This window comes from Podarcis filfolensis, assembly GCF_964270895.1.
Source record: "Podarcis filfolensis genome assembly, chromosome: 14".
NCBI classification, from domain to species: domain Eukaryota; kingdom Metazoa; phylum Chordata; class Lepidosauria; order Squamata; family Lacertidae; genus Podarcis; species Podarcis filfolensis.
The window spans coordinates 33,929,287-33,955,888 of NC_139616.1; the positions used below are offsets into that span (position 1 = coordinate 33,929,287).

General features: G+C 48.2%; 1 protein-coding gene across 1 annotated transcript in view; it reads left to right on the forward strand.

The window, feature by feature from the left end:
- Positions 1-26,602, forward strand: part of SEPTIN12 (septin 12) — a 74,581-nt gene that overhangs the window by 44,055 nt on the left and 3,924 nt on the right. The window contains exons 4-10 of the mRNA XM_083585052.1: positions 6,011-6,199; positions 12,052-12,180; positions 14,753-14,834; positions 15,828-15,965; positions 21,483-21,600; positions 23,015-23,110; positions 24,277-24,373. Of these exons, the coding sequence (XP_083441178.1) occupies positions 6,011-6,199; positions 12,052-12,180; positions 14,753-14,834; positions 15,828-15,965; positions 21,483-21,600; positions 23,015-23,110; positions 24,277-24,373 (849 nt within the window). The remainder of the gene's footprint in view (positions 1-6,010; positions 6,200-12,051; positions 12,181-14,752; positions 14,835-15,827; positions 15,966-21,482; positions 21,601-23,014; positions 23,111-24,276; positions 24,374-26,602) is intronic.

Here is a 26,602-nt window from a genome sequence, read left to right on the forward strand (position 1 = left end):
GAGAAGGTGACCCCTCCACTCATCACCTCATGACCAAGGGAGCAGGGAGGGGGCGTTAGAGAGTGGCCTATGGGGCACCTCTGATCCTTTGAATCATCGGATCCTTCAAACAGGAGATGCAGTGGATTGAAACAGGGACCTTCCCCTGCGCTCTTGCCCTCCCAGCTCTTAACCACCCATCCAGTGTTGCTCAATATGTTTGAGTTGTAACTATTCTGTTGCAAGATTAAACTCGGTTATTTGTTTTTTTTCTTAAGGGAAATGGTTATGCTGAGTTTTCTTAAGACACACCCTGCTTGAGACACGCAAGGCAGACTCCGTTTGTAGAGTAAGGGGGTGGGAAGGGGCAGATTTCAGCATTGTCTATTGGAGAGGGGAAAGCATGATCTTTAGTGAGAGAATGTGAGGATGTCAGAAGTTGTGCTGAATACTATATAGGTTCAAGAAGAGCCCCGCTGCATGGATCAGGCCAAAGGCCCATCTATTCCAACATCCTCTTCTCCCAGTGGACAACCAGAGGCCTTCGGGAAACTCAAAAGCAGGACATAAGTGCAACAGTGCTCTGTCTGCTTGTGGTTCTCAGGAACTGGAATTCAGAAGTTTAATTCCTCTGTGCCAGGGTAGAGGAGTGTGTGTTTGTTGAGCAGGGAGAGTTAGCAGGCGGGAGGGGGCCCTACACGTGCCTGTGAATGCAAGTGCATAATCAGGGTTGTTGTGCAAATGGAAAGCCTCCGATTGGCCAAGAATGCTCATCTGCATTACAAATGCCTCTCTTCCGCTTTGTCTTTTCCACGTGAACAGCGGCTGCAAGGTCACGTACCCAATGAGCACGCATGTATGGCAGTGGGGGCTCAGACCAAACTACGCATCATCTTTGCAGTGCAGGCTGCTTCTGCTGCTTCACCCCCCCCCCCGCCCCATAAATTTCTAAGCGAGGGGAACCCGGTCCAGATCAGGACCCTAGAATGGTGATGTAGGGGGTGGGGTTCCTAAAGGGACAGAGTTCAGTACTACTTAGAATCGTAGAGTTAGAAGGGACCCTCAGGATATTCTAGTGCAACCCACTGCAATGCAGGAATATGCAGCTGTCCCATACCAGAATTGAACCTGCAACCTGGGCATTATCAGCACCAACTGAGCTATCTGGTCTTCAATGCATGTGATGTGGGAGACTGATGATTGGCACTCGAAACAGTTTTTTTCTTCCATTGAAAGCAGCTAGAGGAGTGGGGAGGGGTGGGATCAGTGCCATTTGCTGGGGGAGAGGACCTAACTCCTCCCCCCAGTGCTGTTTTTCCAATTTTGAATCATCCCCCTGAAGAAGCTATAGAAAGGCAGGTACAATATTAATAGCAGCTGTACTCAAATCAGGGAGTCAGCACAGAGGGGACAGGGTTAAACCAGTCTTTCTCAACCTGTGGGTCCCCAGATGTTGTTGAACTACAACTCCCATCACCCCTAGCTAGCAAGGCCAGAACTCAGGGATGATGGGAGTTGTAGTCCAATGTCTGGGGACCCACAGGTTGAGAACCACCGTGTTAAACCCACCCTACTCTAGCCTCACAGCCCTGATCTAAATGGGTTCCCCCCCAGCTGCCTCTAGTAACAGTCTAGTGACAAATTTGCGACATCCCTTTGGCCCAAACATTGCTGTGCTTTAATTGCTGAGAAATGCTGTGCATATTTCAGGGCGAAGCGGCGTCTTCCTTTCTTCAGTTCCTTCTTCCCCTCACACCCATCCTGTGGGCTCTGCTGAGAAATGCCATCTCACACCCCACATGATCTCAGGGCCTAGGCTAGGGGCAGGGAAGCCTTTTCAGTCAGAGGGCCACGTTCCCTTTCCAGCAACCTTCTGAGGGCCATGTGCTGGTAGCGGTGAATGTGGCCAGAGGCAAAAGGAGCCAGAGTCACAAATGTGAATTCTACCTTTTGTACAGCAGGCTGGTTTCTACACATACTCCCACCTCCCTCACACCATTCAACTGTCCCGGTAAAAATGGGACATCCCGTTTTTCCTTGTGAGGGCACGGCAGCCATTTGAGGCACTGTGATCTCACATGATTTCCCCCTGAAAAAAGCACTTTTTTTAAGGCGAAATCGCAGGGCAGAATTGCACAAAATCGTGGCACCCAAAATATCTTGCTGTGCTCTCACAAGAAAAAACAGGAAGATGGTGTCCTGGTTTTTCCCTTTGACGTGTTGGAGGGGATGGATGCTCCCTCCCTATCCATCCTGGCAAGTTCAGGGACACATTTTCAGGCAAACGTAAACACCCAACGAGGGCATGAAGTAAGACCGGCAAAGGGTGCAGCCTGGGGGAAAGGGGTATGGGAAGAGTCCCAAGGGCCAGAAAGAGGGTCACCAAGGGCCGTGTTATGCCCCTGGGCCAGTGTCCCCCCCCCCATTTCCCATATATCTGCGTGTAGCTTTTAATTTGCAGCTGGAGTTGTGTCTTCCCCATAAAGGGTGCAGGAACTTCTAGCGCAGTGGTTCTCAACCTGTGAGTCCCCAGATGTTGTTGGACTACAACTCCCATCATCCCTGAGCTCTGGCCTTGCTAGCTAGGGGTGATGGGAGTTGTAGTTCAACAACATCTGGGGACCCACAGATTGAGAAAGGCTGTGCGGGTCTGCTTGTCTGGAGAGCTCTCTCTCTCTGATCCTGTAGGGGTGGGGGAGAAAATCTCCGCTTGCTCTGCAAGATGCTGCCTCGGCAGAGCTCCCAAACCCCTTGGCTTACTGCCAGCCCCCTGCACAGCCCTGTGGAGATCCCACCCCCCACCCCCCACCACTGACACCTCCTGGCTACGTATTCCAATCTGTTTGCTGAGCTTCTCTTCCGAGCCCCAGGGTCTGCCTCTGCCGTTGCCAGGGAAGTTGCAGAGCCGTGTGTATTCCTCCACTTCCCCTTTTGGGTCTGTTTCCCAATGAGCATGCTGCAGGGGAAGGGCCCTAGCTCAGAGGGAGAGCACCGGCCTTGCATGCGGAAGGTCCCAGGTTCAATCCCCGGCGTCTCCAGGTAGGACTGGGAGAGAGCCCTGCCTGTAACCCTGGATTGCTGCTGCCGGCTTGTGTAGGTAGTATATTGAGCTAGATGGACCAGGGATTTGACTCTGCAGAGGGAAGGGCTGCGGCTGTATGGGAGAGAATCTGCTTTGCGTGCAAAGGCCTTAATCCCCGGCATCACCAGGTAGGACTGAGACAGACCCCTTTCTGAAATCCTGGGGTGGGAGAACAGCCTGTCAGGGCAGGCCATTGGTCTCCAGCTGTTGGAATCAGAATCCGCTACTGGGTCGCAAGAGCAGCACTACCGCTGTGCAACGATATGGTAAGCAATTAAGAATTGGCTCGCCATATGCACGTTTGGGGCTAAAAGTGGGCCTGAAAAGGTTGTAGGGTGGCTAGCATAACCAACACTGAGCTAGTTGTAGCAAAGGTCTGACTCAGTAGAGCGAAGATGTCATCACTGCATGGTAGAGCATCTGCTGAAGGTCCCTGTTTCGATCCTTAGGGGCTCCTGGCAGGGCTGGAAGAGATCCCTGCCTTTAACTTTGGAGAGCAATACTGAGCTAGATAGACAATACTGAGCTAGATAGACTTGATCTGACTCAGTATACGGCAGCTTCCTATGTTGCTAGAGAGAAGCGCAGTGGTAGTGTTTTTATTTTGCACACAGTGGCCCCAGGTTCCGTCTACGGCACACATAGGCAAACTCGGCCCTCCAGATGTTTTGGGACTACAACTCCCACCATCCCTAGTTAACAAGACCAGTGATTAGGGATGATGGGAGTCCCAAAACATCTGGAGGGCTGAGTTTGACTATTCCTGGTCTACGGCATCTCCCAGTAGTCCTGGAAAGCTTCTGCCAGTCAGTGTAGACAGCACTAAGCTAGATGTTCGTACTAGCTCAGTAGGTAGAGCATGAGACTCTGAATCTTAGGGTTGGGGGTTCGAGCCCCACGTTGGGCAAAAGGTTCCTGCATTGCTGGAAGATGGACTAGATGACTCTTGTGGTTCTTTCCAACTCCAGAACGTTTCGATTCTGTGACCTTGACTGCGGTTGAGGCCCTGCTGCAGTGCAGTTGTCAGGTGGTCTCAAGGCCTTTCCCCCTCACCCCATGGCTAGGGGCAAATAGAGATCCCTTCCTTGCAAAGTTCCCCTGGTAGTTTTGGAGGTTCTCTGGAAGTGAGATAAAAGAAAGCAGGGGGACTGCATCCAATTCTAGGCCTACTCAGAGCAGACACATTGAAATCAGTGGAACTGAAACACGATTTGCTCTCTCTCCTCGGGTCTCCTGCAAACCTAAGTACTGGAGGTGGTGGGGAAAGAACATAAGAAGATCCTGTTGGATCAGGCCAATGGCTCACCTAGTCCAGCATCCTGGTCTCACAGAAGCCACCCAGATGCCTGTGGGGAACTCTAAAGCAGGATCTGGGCACAGGAGCCCTCTCCCTTCCTGTGATTTCCAGCAACTGGTATTAAGAAGAATTTTTGCCTCTGTCCATGGAGCATAGGCTGGTAGCTCTTGGTAGCTGTTTCTTCCCTGAATTTGTGTAATCCTCTTTTAAAGCCATCCAAGTTGGTGGCCATCAATACATGCTCTGTGAAGGACTTTCTTTCGTCTATCCTGAATCTTCTAACATGTAGCTTCATTGGACGTCCACAAGTGTTACAAGAGAGTGAGAAAAACTTTACCCGTTCCTTCATGCCATTTTATATGCCTCTGTCGTGTCCCCTCTTACTAGACTTTTCTCTAAACTAAAATGTCCCAAATGCTGCAAACAGACCTTGTAGGGGGGAGAGAATATAAAGAAGAGCCTTGCTGGGTACAGACCAAAATCCAGCGCCCCTGATTCCTATGCTTGCCAACCTGATGCTTTTGGGAAGCGCATGACAAGGGCAAGAAGGCCTTCTCCAGCTGTTGCTCCCCAGTAGCAGGTATTCAGAGATAGACTACCCCTGAACATGGAGGCTCCCTATTGCCATTGTGTCCAGCGGCCATCAACATGTAGCCTCAACCTCCTCCTCCGTGAATTCGAATCCCTTTGAACAGCATTTCAGCTGGCGGCCATCACCTCGTATTATGGCCTTGAGTTCCGTAGGTGAACATAGGAAGAGCAGGCAGCCCAGGCTCAGTGTTGGGCTCTCTGTCTCCTTGAAAGCTGCACCCCTGCTTCTTTTAGGACAGTGGTTCCCAAACACCTCACAGATGTGCTCACACACATACGGAACACAGGCGGTCTTGTCGGGCCTCTTCATTATTTGCCTGCAATGTGCTGTGTGATGTTTAATTGTATCCATGTTGCTTCTTTTGTTTCTTGCATTGTATTCGTTCTGCCCGGACACTGAGGTCCACGGCCTTCTGGCAGTTCCGCCACTACGAGAAGCCAAGTTACAGGGAACCAGGCAGAGGGCCTTCTCGGTAGTGGCACCCACCCTGTGGAACGCCCTCCTATCAGATGTCAAAGAGAAAAATAACTACCAAACTTTTAGAAGACATCTGAAGGCAGCCCTGTTTAGGGAAGCTTTTAATGTTTAATAGGTTATTGTACTTTAGTGTTTTGTTGGAAGCCGCCCAGAGTAGCTGGGGAAACCCAGCCAGATGGGCTGGGTATAAATAAATTATTATTATTATTATTATTATTATTATTATTATTATTATTATTCCAATTTGCGTTGTAGTGCAAAAAAATACAATATAGGAAATAAAAGAAAGCATTTGGAATACAGTTAGAAATAAATGTGAATATTTGCTGTGGACATGCTATGGACTTCCTGAATGAAGCTCACAGACCACTGGTGGCTCACGGACCCCTCTGTTTTGAGGGACTGAGAGAAATAAAGCAGTCTGGTCAGTTAAACTGACTTTCTGTTCTGCGTACAATACTCATTCTCAGAAGTACAGCAGGGCAACCGGATCGAGAAGAAGGGGAAGAGTAAGTCGCGTGGAGGAACTCCTGTCCCACCTGGAGTATCTGGTTCAGGTTTCCCTTCTCTCTTCCTCTTTCAGAGAGTAGCCCTGAGCCTCAACGGAGGAGCATGGAGGAGCAGCCGGCAAGAGAGCAGCTATCCCGGGATGGCCCTTCCGTTAGCACAGGAGACCAGAAGCTCTTTGGCTATGTGGGGATCGAGGCCGTGATGGACCAGATGCGGATCAAGACCATGAAGACCGGCTTCGAATTCAACATCATGGTTGTAGGTGAGTAGCAGGTGCTGTGGGCCACCCTCAGGCTTCGTCCGATGGGAAGGCCTGGCATGGGGGTGACACAGGGCTTAATTCCTAGAGATACATGCCAGAGCTTCGTTCTCCTTAGAAGAGCCTCCCTGTACTCTGGAAGTCTTTAAAACACACACACACACAGAGAGAGAGAGAGAGAGAGAGAGAGAGAGAGAGAGAGAGAGAGAGAGGTGCATATTTAGAAATAATTATCACCCTTTAAATAGAAATGCAATGCATTTCATCCTAGCAGGGAGATCAGGGAACCTTTGCAATTGCTAAGTCTGTGGTCCAGATGCTGTGGATAAGTGACTTGTGGTGTAGTGGTTAAGAGCGGTGGACTCGTAATCTGGTGAACCGGGTTTGCTTCCCCACTCCTCCACATGCAGCTGCTGGGTGACCTTGGGCCAGTCACACTTCTCTGAAGTCTCTCAGCCCCACTCACCTCACAGAGTGTTTGTTGTGGGGGAGGAAGGGAAAGGAGAATGTTAGCCGCTTTGAGACTCCTTTGGGTAGTGATAAAGCGGGATATCAAATCCAAACTCTTCTTCTTCTTCTTCTTCTTCTTCTTCTTCGAGTGCCTGACCTTTAAGGCAGACTTGGACTAGGCAGTATTTCAGGAGGCCTTCAAATAGAGGGCTGTGCTCCATAATACAGGACCACAGCCAACCCTCTCTTGACGCCAGGATGAAGGCTGTGTTGTGAACTTCCTCCCCTGGAAGGCTTTTAGAGCATCGCAGGTGTCGAGAGCTCAGGAGGCTGAGTTTGCTCGTAGTTTCCCCTCAGCAGGAGAGAGCGTGGGCAAGGAAATGGAGGCACCGTCTTTCTCCTCTGCCCACGTCATGGTCACCGTCTCCAGGCCTCCCCAGCAAATCTGTTGACACGGCAGAATTTGGCGTCCCTGGAGATGCAACTGGGCAAAGGGCAGGCCAAGTGCCTGCAGCTGTAAAGCTGAGCTCATGTGTGAAAGGATGAATAAAGAAAAGACCAGCATTTGGGAGAAAGCCAGGGGGAGGATAAAAAGGGGGAGAGGACTCTGTCTGGGAATAAGGAGCAGAAGAAATTTGATTCAGCTCGCATTTCAAGGTGAACCCACCTAATTTGCACGTTCCAGAAAGGTATATGAACCAGAACACAGCCCTCCTTAAAAATGTGCACTTCTCTGAGTCTTACAATGCACAATAATTTTTTTGTTGGCACCCATCTATCTCGAAAGACAATGGAGTATGCCTCTGGGGGTGAAGTTGAACTTTGCGTTTTCAGCACCAAAGTGACTTCCCTGGCACACAAGCCTGGGCAGTATGCATGGAGGTCCTGGGCTCCCTTTTGGCCTTGCTGATGTTGTCCAAAGGAAAGCAGAGCAATACCTTTGGCAGGTATTTGTGTAGGCTTTAGTCCTGGGCCTTTTCTTCTCCCAAAGCTGTCCTGCAAGGTTGAGCCCCATCGGCTACTCTCACCTAGTTTGGCCAGCCAGTCAAAGCTGTCTCCCAGGGTGTGGCCGCTGTCACATGTTGACAGCTTCAAGTAAGAGCCAAGTTCTGGGTGGGGTGACCAAAGTTGGACAAACTATCCCAGGAGGAGTACGACGTGTTGCCCACCAGAGGTACCACCCCTCCCCTAACACCCCATACACCCCACGGCCCAGTATAAATCTATCACTATTATTGCGTAAGTGGCTTGTTGCAGAATACACTCACTAAAAATGGATGGAGGGCAGAATCTGGAGAGGACATAGGCTCCCTTTCATAGAAGCTGCTAGTCCCTTTCATTGTGCTACCCCAGAGGCCATGAGTCGCTACCCTCAAATATGGAAGCTTTGAACTACCTTTAGTGTTGCAGCTGGCGTTCTGCAGCGTCCTTTGGGTTAGTGGGGAGGGGGAGACGCTCTGAGGCTTTTTGTGTATTTTTTTTCCCTGGGACTCCTCGCCTGCCGTGCAAACCCTCTAACTCTTTCCTAGCAACCTCGTGCCCTTTCCCACCATCCAGCCTCCTGGAATTTCTTCTCCTTGGCCTCCATGCAGACAAAGGCTTTGTCCAGAGCGCTCCTCCAAAGACACACACACACACACACACACCTTCCACCACAACCCTGCGATGCGCTCGGCAATAAATATTTCCAGATCAAAAGCCAGAAGCCAGTACGGAGATGCCAAAAAAGCAAATACCAAATAAGAAGAATGATTTTGTTTGGGGCCTGAAACATCCTCGAGGGAAGAAAGTCGGGAGGATTATGGGGATAAGATATTTTTTTAAAAAAGAAAAAGAAGATGTGCCGAGCAAATGCTGCAGCACGCAAGATGTCAGATAAATCCCCATCATGGATTTCCCTGTCCAGGAGGAACTGATAAAACAGGTGCAAGGAGACAGACTCTTTTGAGAGATTTTTTTTTTTCCAGGAGGACTTCAGCTACAAGACAAATGGGTTTGGCTCTTGGCTGTCTTGCTAAATAGATGGGCCTGAGATGCCAGGGGCTGTAGGCCCTAGTGGATAAGAAGAGAGGGGGTTGGCTAGGAAGAATATATGCCTCGCTCATGAGTTAGGACAGGTGTGCCTCATTCTTTGATCCCACAGAGGATGAGGAAAGGACATACATTCACCCCTGAAACGTCCCCTTGGCTGTGGGCATCTGTCCCATGAATCAGTACAGAAAAATGGCAGATTCCAACTTTCTAAGAATTTCAACTTTTTTAAACGCACACACACACACATTCTTAGGGTTGCAAAAGGAGATGTGGATCTGTGCAGGGAACAGCTATCAAAACCCCAGAAAGTCAGAAAGGGGTTAAAGAGGATTTCCATCATGGCTCCCTGATCTCCTCCCTGACCAATCCCACCGTACTTAACAGAAGCAGGGGAACAGGCAAGGCCAGCTCAAGACATTTTGCTGCCTAAAAGACCTTATAGTCATTTCACTGGGCCACCCTCTTTCCCAGGACTGGCCCTAATGTTAGGCAGAGAGAGAGAGGAAGGAAGGGAGGGAGGGAGAGAGAGAGAGAGAGAGAGAGAGAAGAAAGTTTGCTGCACTGCCTAATAAACACACCTGTCCATTTAAAAGTTCTCCCAAGAAGGGCAAAGTTTCTAAGAGCCAGACCCACCATTCCATCTGTGGGAGAAATGTAGATTAGAAACAACCATGTCCAAAATAAATAAATAAAGATCCACACAATGGAGAGTGGATTTCATGCTCTTTATTCAGCTCATAGTGATGAGGAGGAATGAATGTTTCCCCAAAGTATCTGTTTTATATACATTATTTACACAATGGGCTGCACGTGATTGGCTAATTCCGGAATTCTCCTGTAGGCCAATCAGGTTGTGGATTCACTTCCATCTGGAGCTGGATTGGGTGGCTCCTGCAGACCAATCATACTGCTGCATTGTTCTAGGACCAATCAGACTGCTGCATTCTGAATCCTATTGTTCTAGGACCAGTCAGACTGCTGCATTTTGTATCCTATTCAACAGTACATAACACTTGCCAATGGGCAGTCAGTAGCACACCTTGAGGCAGCTCTTGGGCGTGGGTTTGGGGGGTGACTTCCTGGGCCAAACTGGGACCCATGCTCGGCCGAATTAGACTGAATGGCTAAAGTTCCCCACCTCTGAACTACTCTTGCTGGCAGTGACTCTTCAGGGTTTCAGACAAGAGTCTCTCCCAGTCTTAATGTGGAGATGCTGGGAACTGAGAGATGCTCTGCCACAGTTCTTCCCCATCATAACTAAAAGAGGGAGCCTCTTCCTTCACTCCCTCTTGGTCCTGATCTTGTCCTTGCCCCATCAGTAGGGCATCAAGGCTGGACGTCTGCCCAAGCGCCCTTCCTGCCGTGCCAAAGCAATCCAGCCACGATGGGCAGTTGGAATAGAGGACCAGGAAAGCAAAAAGCTGTTCCAGCTGTGACTCCTCCGACCCTTTCTGGAGGCTGCACATCTGGTTTCAATCAATCCTGGGAAACATTTTTTTTCCGTGCGGAGAAGTTTGACATTTTTGAACTTAAAAGGGGTGTGTTTGTGCTTGTAGAGGGGGCAGCATGGGGGTGCAGATTGGAGCTGCCTGTGACAGGGAGAGGAAAGCCCTATCAAGCCAGATAAGCCCTCTCGGGGGAGAGCGTGAAGTAAACAAGAGACAAGGAGAGGCCCAGTCAACATCTGGGTTCTTAAAAGAAGTGAGAGAGACAAAACCAGCAACGCCGTTGTGTTTCATGCATAGTGAATAAAGACAGCTCTGGCCAAAGAAACAGACAGGCCGCAGTTTCCATGTTGGCTCTCAAACATTTGTAGTAACATTTTACCAAACATTTTAGCAACTTAGGTGTGAACAGCTGAGGTTGGTTGCAGAGTATGCAAGCTTCTGGGTTCCACTGCATCCATCATCAGGCAAACTAATGGGAGATTCTCCTCCCTTTCCCTTCCACTTGATGAAAGATGTTTTGACATCATTCCAGAGCTTTCTTCCTCCTACACAGATATGTGCAATGGAATAACAGAATGATGATGGTTGTGGTGATAAGACATGATGATAAAACCAGCACATTTCAAAGGCAAGGAGCCACAGGGATGAACAGAAAACTGTAAGCTATGGGGCACAGTCTCAGCCAGCCAGGACCCCCAAAAGCAGCTGTGGAGAAATGAGGGATTTGGATCAGGGTCACAGAATGAGGCAGAAGACCCAGCTTTTTGCCGCTGTTAATTTCCTTCAACTTTTGAAGTCAGGGCCATGGCGGAAATCAAGGGTCAAGACTGTTAAGTTGTGGGTAGACATAGCAGACGAGACAGTGATTCTTCCAAAGCAGCTCTTTATTTGTAAGCTGGAACAGAACTGACTGAGGAGCTCAGTCAACCTGTTTATATAGAGCTCCAGAACAATGTAACTGTTGCCATTTTCTAAAACTATCCAATCACTGAACGTCAACTTTCGATCCTTCATTTGCATACAAACTATCCAATCACTGAACGTCACTTTCGATCCTTCATTTGCATAACTATCTACAGTATCCCCCTGCTGGCCCAGGGTGAGAACTTCAGTACATAACAAAGACATATCAGGGTTTTGGTATGTATTTGAAGGTGTCATCAGGGGGGCAGACAAGATGCCCATTAGACTAGTGTCCCTCAAGTTGTGGCACTCCAGATGCTGGACTCCATCTGATTAGCCCCAGCCAGCATGACCAATGGCAAGGGATTATGGGAGTTGTAGTCCAACAACATCTGGAGGGCACGAGGTTGGCCAAAGTACTCCAAGTTGCCTTAGGACTGCAGCAGGTTTTTCCTGGTACCCAGGTTCTTCTCATGGGTCTTCCTCCAAGGAGGTCTCCCTGGGGTCCTGGCCGGATGGGATTGTGCCCCATAGCTTACAGTTTTCTGTTCATCGCTGTGGCTCCTGCCCTTGAAATGTGCCAGCTGAGACTTGTAGGGCAGACGGCAGGGAGACCAACACTAGGTGGAGCCAGAGCCCAAGACAAGCAAGGCCACACCCACGCCAAACACTTAAAGCCCTATGATGCCACTTTAAGCAGCTGGGGCTTCCCCCAAAGAATTATGGGAGCTGTAGCTTGTTAAGGGAGCTGAGAGTTGTAAGGAGACTCCTTTGTTCCCCTCAGAGAGCTACAATTTCCAGAGTTTCTGGGGGATTGTCGCTCTGGGAGGGGAATAAGGGTCTCTGATTTCACTGAAATTGGTCTCTTAGCCATCTCTGCTCTAATCCTACTTCCCTGGAGCAATGAAGAACATTCTTGTTCCATCTTCTCCCGTGCAAGAGCCCGTCTGAGATCTGAAGGCTGCCAATGTATTAGGTTTGGTTTCACAGCCTTCTCTTCCTCTGCCCTTTTACCCGCAGGTCAAAGTGGCCTCGGCAAGTCCACCATGGTGAACACGCTCTTCAAATCCAAGGTCAGCCGGAAACCAACAGGCTCTGGTTACGAGGAATGCATTCCCAAGACCTTGCAGCTGCTCTCCGTCACTCGCGGTGAGGACCCTGGTGGAATTATTATCGTTATTACATTTGTATCGCACCTCCCTTCCAAGGAACTCAAGCCAGCATACATGAATCTCCCCCTTCCCATTTTATCTTCCTAACAACCCTGTGACGTAGGCTGAGAGTGTGTGACTGGCTCAAGATCACGCAGTGAGCTTCATGGCTGAGTGTGGATTTGAACCCTGGTCTCCCAGTTCCTAGTCCGACACTGTGACCAGTATACCACGCTGCCTCCTCTTTTCACTTACAGTGTTCTGAGGGAAACATCTGCTTCCCCTTCTCTCCTGTACTTGCCAGCCACAATCCTAATAAACTCATTATTTACCTAGTGTGGCTGCTTTTGTCCTGCTATCAGCCCTCATTCCCATAATTTTTTACCTTTTTTTACACTAGGCTAGTTCACATTTGGGACGCGGGTGGTGCTGTGGGTTAAACCACAGAGCCTAGGACTTGCCTATCAGAAGGTTGACAGTTCGAATCCCCACGACGGGGTGAGCTCCCGATGCTCGGTCCCTGCTCCTGCCAACCTAGCAGTTCGAAAGCACATCAAAGTGCAAGTAGATAAATAGGTACCGCTCCGGCGGGAAGGTAAACGGCGTTTCCGTGCACTGCTCTGGTTTGCCAGAAACGGCTTAGTCATGCTGGCCACATGACTCGGAAGCTGTACGCCGGCTCCCTCTGTCAACAAAGCAAGATGAGTGCCGTAACCCCAGTCGGTCACGACTGGACCTAATGGTCAGTGGTCCCTTTACCCTTTACCTAGTTCACATTTCACACTCCCCCTTCTCTGTCCTCCATTGAGGCAAGCAAGAATAACTCTCAGGGTTCAAGAACACATTCCAACCTAGCAAAATCACTTGAGGTTTTTTTGGTGGGGTGCCAATCAAGACTTGAGGGGTGTGGCTTAGGAGGGGGCGTGGCCTAAGGGAGAGCTCTGAGGGCCAGACAGTGTTAGAAACTGAGAGATGAAAACTAGGAGCTAAATGGCACCTTAAACCAAGGTTATGGGCACAACAACGGAATGTCTAGGCGTGCTTTTTTATAACAAGAATACAAAGCTGAAAATGAATGAACTGCAACTAAAATATTATGTTCATTTTTCACACGGTCTAGTCCTCATCTTAAGCCTGCAAAACACAAAGCCATACTTCCCCTGCCCAACCCCCTGATATTCTTAAGAGGGTTTCCTCTCCAGTCTTCAGAGACTGGCTGGAAGTGGGGAGGCAGAAAAAGGTCCTCCTTTCCTTCCCGCAGTGGCACTTTTAATCTGAAATCTTAGGCGCAGTACAGTGGCACCTTGGTTTACGAACTTAATCTGTTCCGGAAGTCCATTCTTAAACCAAAGCGTTCTTAAACCAAGGCGTGCTTTCCCATAGCAGCGGGGGACTCAATTTACAAACGGAACACACTCAACAGGAAGCGAAACATGTTTCCAAGGCAAAGTTCACAAACCAAAACACCTACTTCCAGGTTTGCAGCATTCTTAATTCAAGTTGTTCATAAACTAAGCTGTTCTTAAACCAAGGTACCACTGTACTACGCCCAGAGCTCAGATACTGCTTGTGTTAAGGAAATTCCCTGTCGCAAAACGCACCTAGAACAATGGGAGTTTTGAATGCTGGGACCAGATGGAAAGGCCTTTGGGGCCACATTTGTCTCCTAGCCCTGAGAATGCCATCTCAGTCTTAGAAGCTCTACTGAAGGGTAGTGTACTAATATTCTGAGTAAAATGCAATGCAATGAATAAATCAGTCTTTTAGGGAGAGGTAGTAAAGACAAAGTCATTAATAACATCTTACATTGGATTCCCTGATAATTTTATTAGGCGAGTTAGCTCCACAAATAAAACATAAATACTTAATGTGGAATTTAATAGCAGCTGCTCACATACTTGTGGTGCAAAATGGGGGGTGGGGGGGAATAGGTCGCCACCAACAGTGAAAGAATGGCTAACAAAAATTTGGAAAGCACATGAGCTGATGGAATTGATTAGCGTGAGAGAAGGGAGACAGGGTCACCTGGCTGTTCTGGTGAGATGAATTGCCGTTCTGTTTAAATTCTATGCCTCCTTTGCATCTGTGCATATAAATTAGCACTTGTGCATTTCATGCAAACCCTTCTTCTTATATTTTTAAGACAACAACAACAAAATTTATTTATGCAGTAAACTATAAAAGGCAAAGGACAAGCAGAAAACCGCTCAGTCCGATGTTTTCAGGGCACAGAACAAGTGGAAGTTTAGCCGAGCCCAAAGTGTCTGCGGTCAAATTGGACAGGCAAAATGGGGAAGAATCCTCTCTTACTCCAGGGAGGGAGGGGAAGAGGGCATGGGGGGGCGCAGTGAGTCTCTGAGCAGCTCTATGGAAGCCGTGTATGTGAGAGAGACTTCTGTGTTAGAGAAGGCAGGATAAATCCAATAGTTTTGCTCTCTGTTTTTCATATTTCAAATTTTAACTTCAGTTCACCACATTTTGCGAGAAGGAAGTGGGCGAGCTTCCCTCTGGGGTGAGAAGGGCCCCTCAGAGGCAGTGAACTAACACCGTTTCGCTCTGTTTCCCAACAGTTGTTGAAGAGAAGGGTGTGAAGATGAAGCTGACGGTGACAGACACGCCAGGATTTGGGGATCAGATTAACAATCAAAACTGGTATGAGAGAGACCTGATTGCTGCTTCACTTCTTTTTCTTGGGGAAACGGGCTGCACTAGGAGTGGAAACAACACAACCGTTAAAAGTGTTTCTAAGGTGGTGGTGAAACATTGGTGGGACTTCTATGTTTGCCTTTTATAAATTGGGGTTTGCTTCCGGACAAACTGTTTATCAAACATTCTTCCTGATTTGTTTCCAGGGAGATGGGACGCTGTCCGCTATTTTTGAGCATTCGTTCAGATTTCTTTGTAATACAGCATTGCCTCAAGCAAGTGTCATCACACACTTTCCAGTGCATCCCCCGCCCCCACTTTCCTTAGTGCACAAAGTCCAATCTTTTTTTTGGGGGGGTGCAGATGCACAAGTCTTCCCAATTGACTAGAGCCACACAACCTGAATTTGCCACTGTGTGAGCACAGCACACCTGATTTCTGAGTAAATGCACAAACCAGAGCCTTCTACTCCAAAACTGTTGCTACGAGGATATGTGCATGTGAAACTTTCTTTTCTTAGGGGTGATTCTGAACCAGGGGTAGGCAACCTAAGGCCCATGGGCCGGATGCGGCCCACTCGCCTTCTCAATCTGGCCCGAGGATGGTCCAGGAATCAGCATGTTTTTACATGAGGAGAATGTGTGCTTTTATGTAAAATGCATCTCTGGGTTATTTGTGGGGCATAGGAATTCGTTCATTTTGAATTTTTTTCAAAATATAGTCCGGCCCACCACATGGTCTGAGGGACTGTGGACTGGCCCACGGCTGAAAAAGGTTGCTGACCCCTGTTCTGAACAGAGAGGTGGTGGCGGAAGGGTGTGCTTAACCCCATTTATACTGCAGAGTTTCTCTACTCCAAATCATTCCCCACACCACTGCCTGTTCTCCTTCCTCCAGAGTTCCCAGACATGGTTTTCCTCTCTCACATGCTAAGAGAGGAGTGACTTAAAGGGAGGATTTCCTTTGAGCATAAGAATCACCCTCTCTCCTTCCCCATAGCTGGGACCCAATCATCGAATATATCAACGACCAGTACGAGCGATACTTGAGAGAAGAGATCCTCATCAACCGCAAACGGAAGATCCCCGACACCCGAGTCCACGCCTGTGTATATTTCGTGCCACCAACGGGCCACTGGTAAGCCCTTCTTGCAGGCGGGAGAAGGGAGGCAAGTACAGGTGATAAGAGTCATCGTTTTCTCCCTGACCTCACCCACTTTATCTATGATGGTGAAGAAGATCTTGCATTAAAGATACTCTTATTTCGTTATCATCAGGCATACTTGGGTGTGTTGGAATTAGAGAGAGAGAGAGAAGAGAAATAAGTAGTTTAGTAAAACAGCTGGTGGAAAGGATAAAGAAACTTTTTTAAAAAATAATAATTTATTTTTCATTAATAAAAATCCAACGGAGGCCACATGAATACAATACCAAATCATAATACAATCAAAAAAGCCAATTAATCGGATATTTTTGAATAACTTCCCATGTTCCGGCTATCAGGAGTTGATGTTATTCCTTAAGGATAAAGAAACTTAAGTCTTAGTACTCGTAGCAAGCAACCACAAGCTTACATGTAGCCGTCATGGAGTCAAGAGGTTAACAAAAGGGTGGCCCATGGCAAGAATATGAAAAGCCTGAGAGAAAACCCATAGACAAAGTTACTCAGGAAGGAATCAGCCAGGGAAGAGTAGGCTGCCTTTCTGTCTATCACCCCCACCCTCCATTGGTTCCGGTAACATATTGCAGGTGTTGTCACTTTGCTTGCAACAGAGTGTAGGGCAGGACTGGGATCCTGTGGCCCTCCAGAGGTCGTGGGAGCCTGTCTCCAGCGATGCTGGCTGGGGCCAGTGGGCATTTGCAAGGCCACGGGTTCCCCATTTGCCCCCCGAGTCGAGAAAAAAAAACAGTGTAGACACTATGAATTCTGCTCTTGGAAATTTATATTAGGCCTCACCCTGCCCCTTGGTGTGTCTGGTTTGAAAGTCTTTGCTTTTTCTACTTCCATTCTGTAAGTTGCTTTGAGACCCCTTGGTGCAAAAAAGTAATAATTGCAGGAAATATAATAAATAATCATAATAATGTCCATCAGCTGAGCCTGCGGGCACCACATAGAAGCACATTGGGGCTGACTTGGGCATACCTTCGTACCTTCCAGGAATGCCTGTCACTTTCAGTTAAAACAAACTCATAAAAATGTCTGCCAGGCTCCTTGTCCCCCATCTCCTCCTCTCCCTCCGTGTGTGGGTACCGTTGGCCCCATTGCTCCTTTCCCAACATCTGTCCCACAGCTGCTTCCTCGCCATTCTCCCTGCTCCACCCAGCATAGGTGGGAGGAGAAAGTTGCGTTGAGGCCAAGAATCCACTGGCTTCCGAGAGAGGAGTGGGCTGCTGGAGGGTGGGGCAGGGAGTGCTCTCACGTCACTGAGGGAGGTGAGAACGCTCCCAGGACACCTTGCTCTTGCAGTGGGCGTGGGCTGAGAGCCGTGGTGTACACGGTGTACACCGTGGTGTAGGCCAGAAGGACGTGTACTTCTGGTAGTCACAGCCATACCCCCTCACAGCATGCCCCTTCTAAGATTATATAATAATTACACAATTATTAAATAATAGCAGTGAGAGATGCATTGCAACAATCAGTGCAGATCTCCGTGTGTTGCTGAAATATACTCAGAGTCGAGAGTGGATTTCATGCTCTTTATTCAGCTCATAGTGGTGAGGAGGAATGGAAGTTTCCCCAGAATGTCTGCATTATATACATTATTTACACAATGGGCCCCACGTGATTGGCTAATTCGGGATTCACCTGTAGGCCAATCAGGTTGCGGATTCACTTCCACCTGGAGCTGGATTGGGTGGCTCCTGTGGACCAATCAGACTGCTGCATTCTGGACCCTATTGTTCTAGGACCAATCAGACTGCTGCATTCTGGACCCTATTGTTCTAGGACCAATCAGACTGCTGCATTCTGAATCCTTTTGTTCTAGGACCAATCAGACTGCTGCCTTTTGGATCCTATTCAACTCAGTACATAACAGTTGCCTTTCAGCACCTGCATGGGCAACTGATTTGGAGTGCTCCGATATCTTCTTTCAGCGCGACTTTGGATGTTCCGTTGTATGAAACAGAACATGCGCACTGTGCTCTTGAATCTGGAGCACCCCTTGTGTTTTCAGTGTTCCTAAGTGCTTGGCTTTGGAGCATACAGAACAACTCCTTGGCGTTCTTCCTGACGCCTTCTCCAGAGTGACCCTAGGAGCCAATCCTCTGTGACCGACTCCTCTCACTCTGATTGGCTCTAATCAGCACAAAGGTTGACATGACTTCTTCTCAGTGGCTTAAAAAAGAAGAACCCCCTCCCCTTTTCAGGCTGATTGGGCAGCTCTGGGGCACTGGAGACAGGGATCCTACTACAAAAATAGTAATGGGTCTTGAGCTTCCCATGACTGCATCACTGGCTGGGAGGCAAAATAAATGGCCATCCCTCTCAGCACAGCCCCACTGAACGCCCTGCAGCCAGCTGCCCCCACACTCCAAAGCTTATGTTTTCTCTAGAGGTGATTCCAATGGGAAGTTGTGCCTTCTCTGTGCTATGGGCCCCTTGCTTCTGTCAGGATGTGGCTTCCTGCCAAAAGCAGGGTTTGCAAGCGCCATGGTGAGGTGATCAGCAGTATCCACAGATCCCCACACAGTTTGATTTCAAACCATGCAGGAGGAAGAAAAGGAGGAAAGAGGTGGAGGGGGGAAAGATGGGTGGGGGTGAGGTCGGGTGGCGATGTTTCTATTTTACTTACTATATGTAGGGTTTGGTTTGGTGTCAGCGTTGCTTGTGCAGGTTCCTTGCAGTTCACTTGTGTTCCTTCGGTGGTGAGAAAGGTTGGGGTTAGCCTAGGGTGTGGTTGTTCATTTGTGGTTGGCTGTATCAACAAATGAAACTGATTTGTAAAAATGTTACATGGGGGGGGGGGGGAATGCGAGAGAGAGACATTGCACACACTCTTGTAAATCAAGAAAATCTTTAATAAAATAAACCATGCAGGAGGAAGGAAAAACACTTGATGACATCAGGCGATTGACAGGTGGGTGGCTACCTATCAGAGGGACCTGCAGGGTTCAAGGAGGGGAGGGACCAACCCAGTTCCTCATCCCTGCCCTGCGGAGACTGGCCTGTTTCCTTGTGCCCCACCAACCTCAGTCTGCCCTCAGCCAGCCCTCACCTCCCTTCCTGCTCATTTACAGCCTTGGCTGCTTCCTTTCTCAGTCTTGGTTGTTGCCCTTGTAAAGTTCATCAGGAGTGATGTGAACAGGGGCCAAACTAGAATTAGTTGGCTCCACCTGTCATTGGCTCTGGCTGAACCTATTGTTGGGCTCCCTGCCTTCCATGCTCCCAGTTCCAAAGGCCCCCTGCCACCCCTTGCCTTAGACCGCAAGAGCCCAGGGCACATGACTCCAAGCGACAACTCTTTTGCAAACACCAAGCATGCAGGCCAGTAGACTGAGGCTTCCAATGGTACAAAGAAGCCCTTGCTCAGATTTCTTCATAGCATGATATTGGGAAGGAGTCAAGGCTGACTCTTCCGTGTCCGTGGCAAGACCTTCTGTATCAGATTTTCGTTGTTGTTGTTTAGTCGTTTAGTTGTGTCCGTCTCCTGTGACCCCATGGACCAGAGCACTCCAGGCACTTCTGTCTTCCACTGCCTCCTGCAGTTTGGTCAAACTCATGCTGGTAGCTTCGCGAACACTATCCAACCATCTCGTCCTCTGTCGTCCCCTTCTCCTTGTGCCCTCCATCTTTCCCAACATCAGGGTCTTTTCCAGGGAGTCTTCTCTTCTCATGAGGTGGCCAAAGTATTGGAGCCTCAGCTTTAGGATCTGTCCTTCCAGTGAGCACTCAGGGCTGATTTCCTTCAGAATGGAGAGGTTTGATCTTCTTGCAGTCCATGGGACTCTCAAGAGTCTCCTCCAGCACCATAATTCAAAAGCATCAATTCTTTGGCAATTTTAGGCTCCCCATTAAAATTAGTTACATGAGTTTACGGGAAAGAGCAATCCGTTCAGAGAACGCTGATTAGCAAACGGTCACGATTGAAGAAAAGCATGCAGCCCGTCTTGATTTATCCACCTTCAGATTAAGCCGCAGCTCAGAAGCAGAGAGTGGCGTCTTTCCTAATAAATCCCATCAGTAGCAGCCACTCTTGTTTAGTTGTTTGCCAGAAAATGGATCTCCAGTTTCTCAACACGTGGGCTTTTGCACACAAACGGACAGAATAATCTCTCTTGGGCTGGCAGGGAGATTTCGCCGACTCAAAGCAACTTCAGACTTAAATACTTGGATTAAATGACACAACAGACCCTGCGAGTGTGATGGAAACTTCCAGCTTCCTCAAGTAATGGGCTGGCTGGGTAGTAAGACCAGGTGACATGTCACAAACACACTCCCAACATCCTATAAATCTTTCCGCAAGCGAGATGGGAACCTTCTGAGCCCTTCTGGCAGCCGAGACATTGGCTCCATCCGCACAATGTATTTAAAGCAGTATCATACCACTCTGGCTTCCCCCAGAGAATCCTGGGAACTGTAGTTTATTAAAGGTGGTGATTGTTCTTAAGGAGACCCCAATTCCCCTCATGGAGCTGCAATTCCCAGAGTTGCTTGGGAAGAAGGATTGGTGGTTAAACCACTCTGGGAATTGTACCTCTGGGAGAGGAATTGCAGCTCTCAGCACCCTCAACAAACTACAGTTCCCAGGATTCTCGGGAAAGACATGACTCTCAAAGTGTGGTAATTGTATGGTAAAGATCTGACCTTATACTTCAAGCCTAGAAGGACAAATACCCACCATCAGTTATGCAGGGTTGAAGGACCTTACTGCCCCTCCTACAATTAAACATATTTCAACATCAAATTTGTTTTAATATTTATTGGGACATTTGGATGGCTAATATTAACTGAGATAGATTTATTGATGGCCATTGTATTATTAATGTGGGCTGGTGGTTTATTTTTCTTCTTTTTTTCCCTTTTTTTGTTAGGTTAAACTTGCAATAAATTTATTTTATTTTATTTTTAAGGGGTAACTTCTATAGGGCATTATCATCAAGGAGTATTGTAGAACTGAGGAATGTTATTATGTGTAAGCTTTCAAAGAGCAGAGCCCCACTTCTTCAGTGCAAAGGGCATACAGTGGTACCTCAGGTTAAGTACTTAATTCGTTCCGGAGGTCCGTTCTTAACCTGAAACTGTTCTAAACCTGAAGCACCACTTTAGCTAATGGGGCCTCCCGCTGCCGCTGCGCCGCTGAAGCACAATTTCTGTTCTCATCCTGAAGCAAAGTTCTTAACCTGAAGCAGTATTTCTGGGTTAGCGGAGTCTGTAACCTGAAGCGTGTGTAACCCGAGGTACCACTGTATTCCCCTTCACCCCAGGCTGCAAAATGAGCCTGTGGAAGTGAAGTGGTTAGGGTGTCAGACTAGGACCTGGGAGGAGATCACAGTTCAAATGCACTATAAATGCAATAAATATATCAATATATATAAATGCAGTAAATGCATTTATATCGGATATAAATGCAGTCAATATGGCAATAGAATGTAACGTCTTGAGCTGGCCCTTTACATCACTGCTGCAAGAGACTTCCTGTACTTCTCCCGTCAGGTTGCGCCCCTTGGATCTGGAGTTCATGAGGCGGCTCAGCAAGATCACCAACGTTGTGCCTGTGATCGCCAAGGCTGACACTCTGACCTTAGAGGAACGTGCAGAGTTCAAACGGAGGGTAAGAAGAGCATTGGTGGCAGCAGGAGGCAGTGGCAAAGTTTCCTCAAATTTGGGTTGCAATCCTAGCCCTGTATACCTGGGAGTAAGCCCCATTGAATCTAATGGGATTTGCTTCTCAGTAGACACAAGGGTGCTTCCAGACCACCTATTTATTGATCATTCATCCTGATTTGCTTGTAGGGAGATAAGAGAGCGTTGGCTTTTTAATGGGTTCCCATTCTGGTCTGTTTGCAGGGTTGTGTCAAAGCAAATGTTATCCCACATGCTTCCCAGGGCAGCTTTCTGTCGCTCTCCTTACTACGCAAAGTCTGACCTTTTTCAGGAAGTGGGTTTGTTGCGCGAGACCTCCCAATCAACTGCTAATTGCGCAGCCTGACTTTGCTATTATGTGATGAATCCTTCCCCCAAAATATTGATGGTCTGGAAGCACCCATGATTAGAATTGCACTGTTATTTTTTTTTTATTTAGTTAGAAAGATCTATAGACAGCTTAATTGCAAAACTGGACTTAAATCCACACTTAACGTTTTGCCCTGCCCTTTCCAGGCACAGTACATGACACAGTCATTTCATTCTTAACAAAATATATATTTCATGTTCAACGCATACCCAATTCCAAATAACGATATTTCTGACTAAACATTCGCTTCTGCACTTTGACAGTACAAGACTGCAGTCTCATCATACTGTGCACAATCGCATTTGTGTGCTTTTGTAAGAGAACAGCATGTGAATACTGTACAACCAAGTTGTTGTGTGATACGCGTGTTGTGTTACGCATACAAGGGTAACGTTTGAAGTGCATGCTTAGTTCAGCAACAATCGTGTGGTTATATCTCACTTATATTAGTTGTTACAATTGTAATATTCTCAGCAAGTGTGAATATTGTTGTATTTATTATTAACATAAAATCAAGGTCACACTTTGATTTTATATCCTATGTAAAGATTTTTAGCTGGTCCACCCTTGCTGGGGGGGGGGGGCAAAAACATTTTTTCACCGGCACCCAAGTCCACTCTCGGCAGCCCTTCTCACGGTCCCTGACGGCCCTTCCGATCTGCATGTCAGTCCAGGTAATGTGAAAACATGTTAGTTTGCTTTAAAATGCAGGTGGAACGAAACCCTCAAGTGTCTGTAGCACTCAGCAAGCATCTCTTTGCCCACCTGCACTCTGACATGGTGCAAACCAGAAGGAGCTCCTGTGCTGTTTGTGCAAAGTGGTGCAAAGTCAAGGCAGAAAGCGGGAGAGAGACCCTGGCACCCTGCAGGCTCCTCATGAGTATCACCACACACTGGGCTTGAATTTGCTTTGCTCACATAACTTTCCTTTGCCCTGGCCATGAAGAAGGTACATTTCCAAGTCAGCAAGGAGGAGTTCTGGTCTCAGTGCCAAAAACTTTTCTCTTGGCAGATTCAGGATGACTTGAAGGCCCACGGAATCCACGTTTACCCCCAAGAGGACTTGGATAGTGACCCCGATGACAGGCTTTTGAACGACAAAATACGGGTAAGTGGTGGCAATCTAGAAAGGGAGAAATTGACTAAGAGTTGCTTTGTGCTTTTTCTCTTTAATACATTGTTGACACTACAGCCGTATCTTGGAAGTCGAACAGAATCCGTTCCGGAAGTCTGTTCAACTTTCAAAATGTTCGAAAACCAAAGCGTGGCTTCTGATTGGCTGCAGGAAGCTCTGATTCCAAAAATAGTTCGCAAACCAGAACAGTCACTTCCGAGTTTGCAATGTTCGGGAGCCAAAACGTTCGGGAACTAAGCTGTTTGAAAACCAAGGTACGACTGTATTCTCTCTTGTCTCTTTACACACACACACACACACACACACACACACACACAGGTGATTTGTTTCTTTTATAATATTGTGTTGGAAATATTTGCCTTTTCGGAAAACAGTGCCCTCTGTTTGAATCAGCATTATGTGCCTTCAAACATGGCCAGTCTGATTGGCTATATAGCATTGCGGCCCACTTCCTTTTGCTACGTGATCCCTGATTGACTGGGATTAGCCATAGGCCAAGTCTAGGGAGCAGGGTCCTCACTCTCAGATACATTCAGTTTGCTCTCAGTGAAAGCAAAATGTAAAGGATTTTGTGGTATTCTGACACACTCCCTATCAATGACGCAATCCCTGATTAGCCGTGTCTCATCCAGGATAAAGGCAGTTCAGTAAACAGAAGGAGGGAAACATTGGTTGCCTTGAGGTCTACCAGAGGGCTCAGGCTCTGAAGTGTCCCTCCAAAAGCAAATTAAAAGAAAAGAAATTATTTTTTAAAAAAAACCATTTTTGAGGATTCCAGTAGGAAATGGACGTGTGCTTTAGTTCAGCTGGAGTTCTGTGTTCTTAAAAAAAAAAACAACTAGTGTTTAGGCATGGTGGTGGTGCTAGCCATGTTGTGCTAATTTATTTATTATTATTTATTTCATTTCACAAAAATTACATATTGTTAAAAAAAAACAACGCAAAGATAATGGAACCAACCCATTATCAGCACCATCCACAGTCTGCAAGTACCAGATGTTCACTAACAAGGCAGGGAAGATGGTGTTCTGCTCCTTTAACAGCATCTGCACTTTTTCCACTTCAAGTGCTTTCCAAGAAGGGGGGGGGGACACCCTTGTTTTTCCCTGGACTGATGCCCCTCTCATTCTCTTAATCAGGAGAAAATCCCCTTTGCAGTGGTAGGAGCCGACAAGGAGCACCAGGTGAACGGGAAGAAAGTCCTGGGCCGCAAGACCAAGTGGGGGATCATCGAAGGTAAACCCTTCTGGACTGGGGAAGCCCTGGAGGAGAACTTGTCCACGTTGGAGGGAAGGGCTATAGTTCAGTGGTAGAGCATCTTACTTTACATGCAGAAGGTCCCAGGTTCAATCCCCAGGCTCTCCAGGTAGGGCTGGGAGGGACCGCTGCCTGAAATTCTGGAGAGCTGCTGTCAGTCAGTATAGACCATGGGTAGGCAACTTAAGGCCCGGGGACCGGATCCAGCTCAATTGCCTTCTCAATCTGGCCACAGACAGTCCAGGAATCAGCGTGTTTTTACATGAGTAGAATGTGCCCTTTTATTTAAAATGCATCTTTGGGTTATTTGTGGGGCATAGGAATTCGTTCATTTCTATTTTTCAAAATATAGTCCGGCCCCCCACAAGGTCTGAGGGACAGGGGACCGGCCCCCTGCTGAAAAAGTTTGCTGACCCCTGGTATAGACAATACTGAGCTAGGAGGACCAATGTTCTGACTCAGCATAAGGGCAGCTTCCTATGTTCCTATTTAAATCAGCTCTTTAGTCCAGATCATGAGGACTAGAAACTTACTTTCAAGGAAGGATCATATAGCTCAGTGCCAAAGCATCTGCTTTACCTGCAGGAGGTCCCAGGTGCAATCCCCAGCATCTCCAGGTAGGGCTGGGGAAGGGAGAGAGAAACCCCCTGCCTAAAACCCTGCAGAGCTGCTCCCAGTCAATGTAAGAAATATACTGAGCTAGACGGCCCAATGCTCTGGCTTGGTATAAGACAGCTTCTGCGGCTTTGGGTCCTCCTGCCAACTGCTCACCCAGGAGAGAGGCATCTGGGGGAGTCTTGCTCTGCTTCCTCTCTAATCTTAGGCACAGAGTTCAACCTGCAGAGCATGGCTTTCCACTCTCCTCCCCACCACCCCACGGTGCATTCCACACTGACAGCAGCAATCTGCCCCATCCATGGGCCAGCATAGTCCTGTTACTCCCACCTGGGGGGGAAAGGATGCTGGCCAAAAGCAGAGGGAGAGGTGCTTTGGGGGAACAAGAATCAAGCAGGGGAAGTTTTTTCCTGCCTTTGAGCTGTATTGTCAGAGTGCCGTGCTCTCGTGCACAGAAGCACCCCTGTTTCCCAGGGATGTCCAGAATCCTCGCCCCAAATTAATCTTGTTTGGCACATCGAAATAAATGCTTGTGTGAACTGCCTGCAATAGCGCTAGATCCTGTTGACTGGCTTGCAATACTGTGATCTGACCCAAATGCCTCGCCCCCAAAACTGTTCTAGCTGACAGATTCTGCCCCAGTGGAAGTTTTCCAAACCATCTTCAAGGGCAGCCCCACGCAGAATGCATTGCAATCCACAGGGACATAGGAAGCTCCCTTATAGTACCAAGTCAAGCCATTGGTCTATCTCGTTCAGTATTGTCAACACTAAGGGCTAACCCAGACCTGCATTTACCCCCTGCTTTCCCCCTGGGATAGGGACGTGGGTGGCGCTGTGGGTTAAACCACAGAGCCTAGGACTTGCCGATCAGAAGGTTGGCGGTTCGAATCCCCACGACGGGGTGAGCTCCCGTTGCTCGGTCCCTGCTCCTGCCAACCTAGCAGTTCGAAAGCACATCAAAGTACAAGTAGATAAATAGGCACCACTCCAGTGGGAAGGTAAACAGTGTTTCCGTGTGCTGCTCTGGTTCACCAGAAGCGGCTTAGTCATGCTGGCCACATGACCCGGAAGCTGTATGCCGGCTCCCTCGGCCAATAAAGCGAGATGAGTGCCGCAACCCCAGAGTCGGCCACGACTGGACCTAATGGTCAGGGGTCCATTTTATTTTTCTCCTGGGAAGCCCATCTTTATTGCTGAATTGGAGCAAATGTCAGCCAGGTTTTCTCCAGATTGATGTTTGCTCTGATTTAGCGCTAAAGAGCAGGTTTTCTGGGGAGAAGCAGTGGGGTGAAAGCAAAAGTGGTTGGATTCGTGATTTCTACGCATGAGTCACACAGAAGTGTGGACGAGCCCTGAGTGGCAGCAGTTCACCAGAATTTCTCCAGGGTCTTTCCCGTTCCTACCTGGTGGCCCCAAGGAGTGAGATCTCCCTACCTAGAGATCCAAGGGGAAAGGCCACAGCTCAGTGACAGAACATCTGGCTTGCACAAAAGAAAGTGTTGGTTTCAGTTCCCAGCATCTCCAGGTAGGGCTAGGAATGCCCTCAGTCTGAAATCCCAGAACGCCCCTGCCAGTCTGTGAGGACAACACT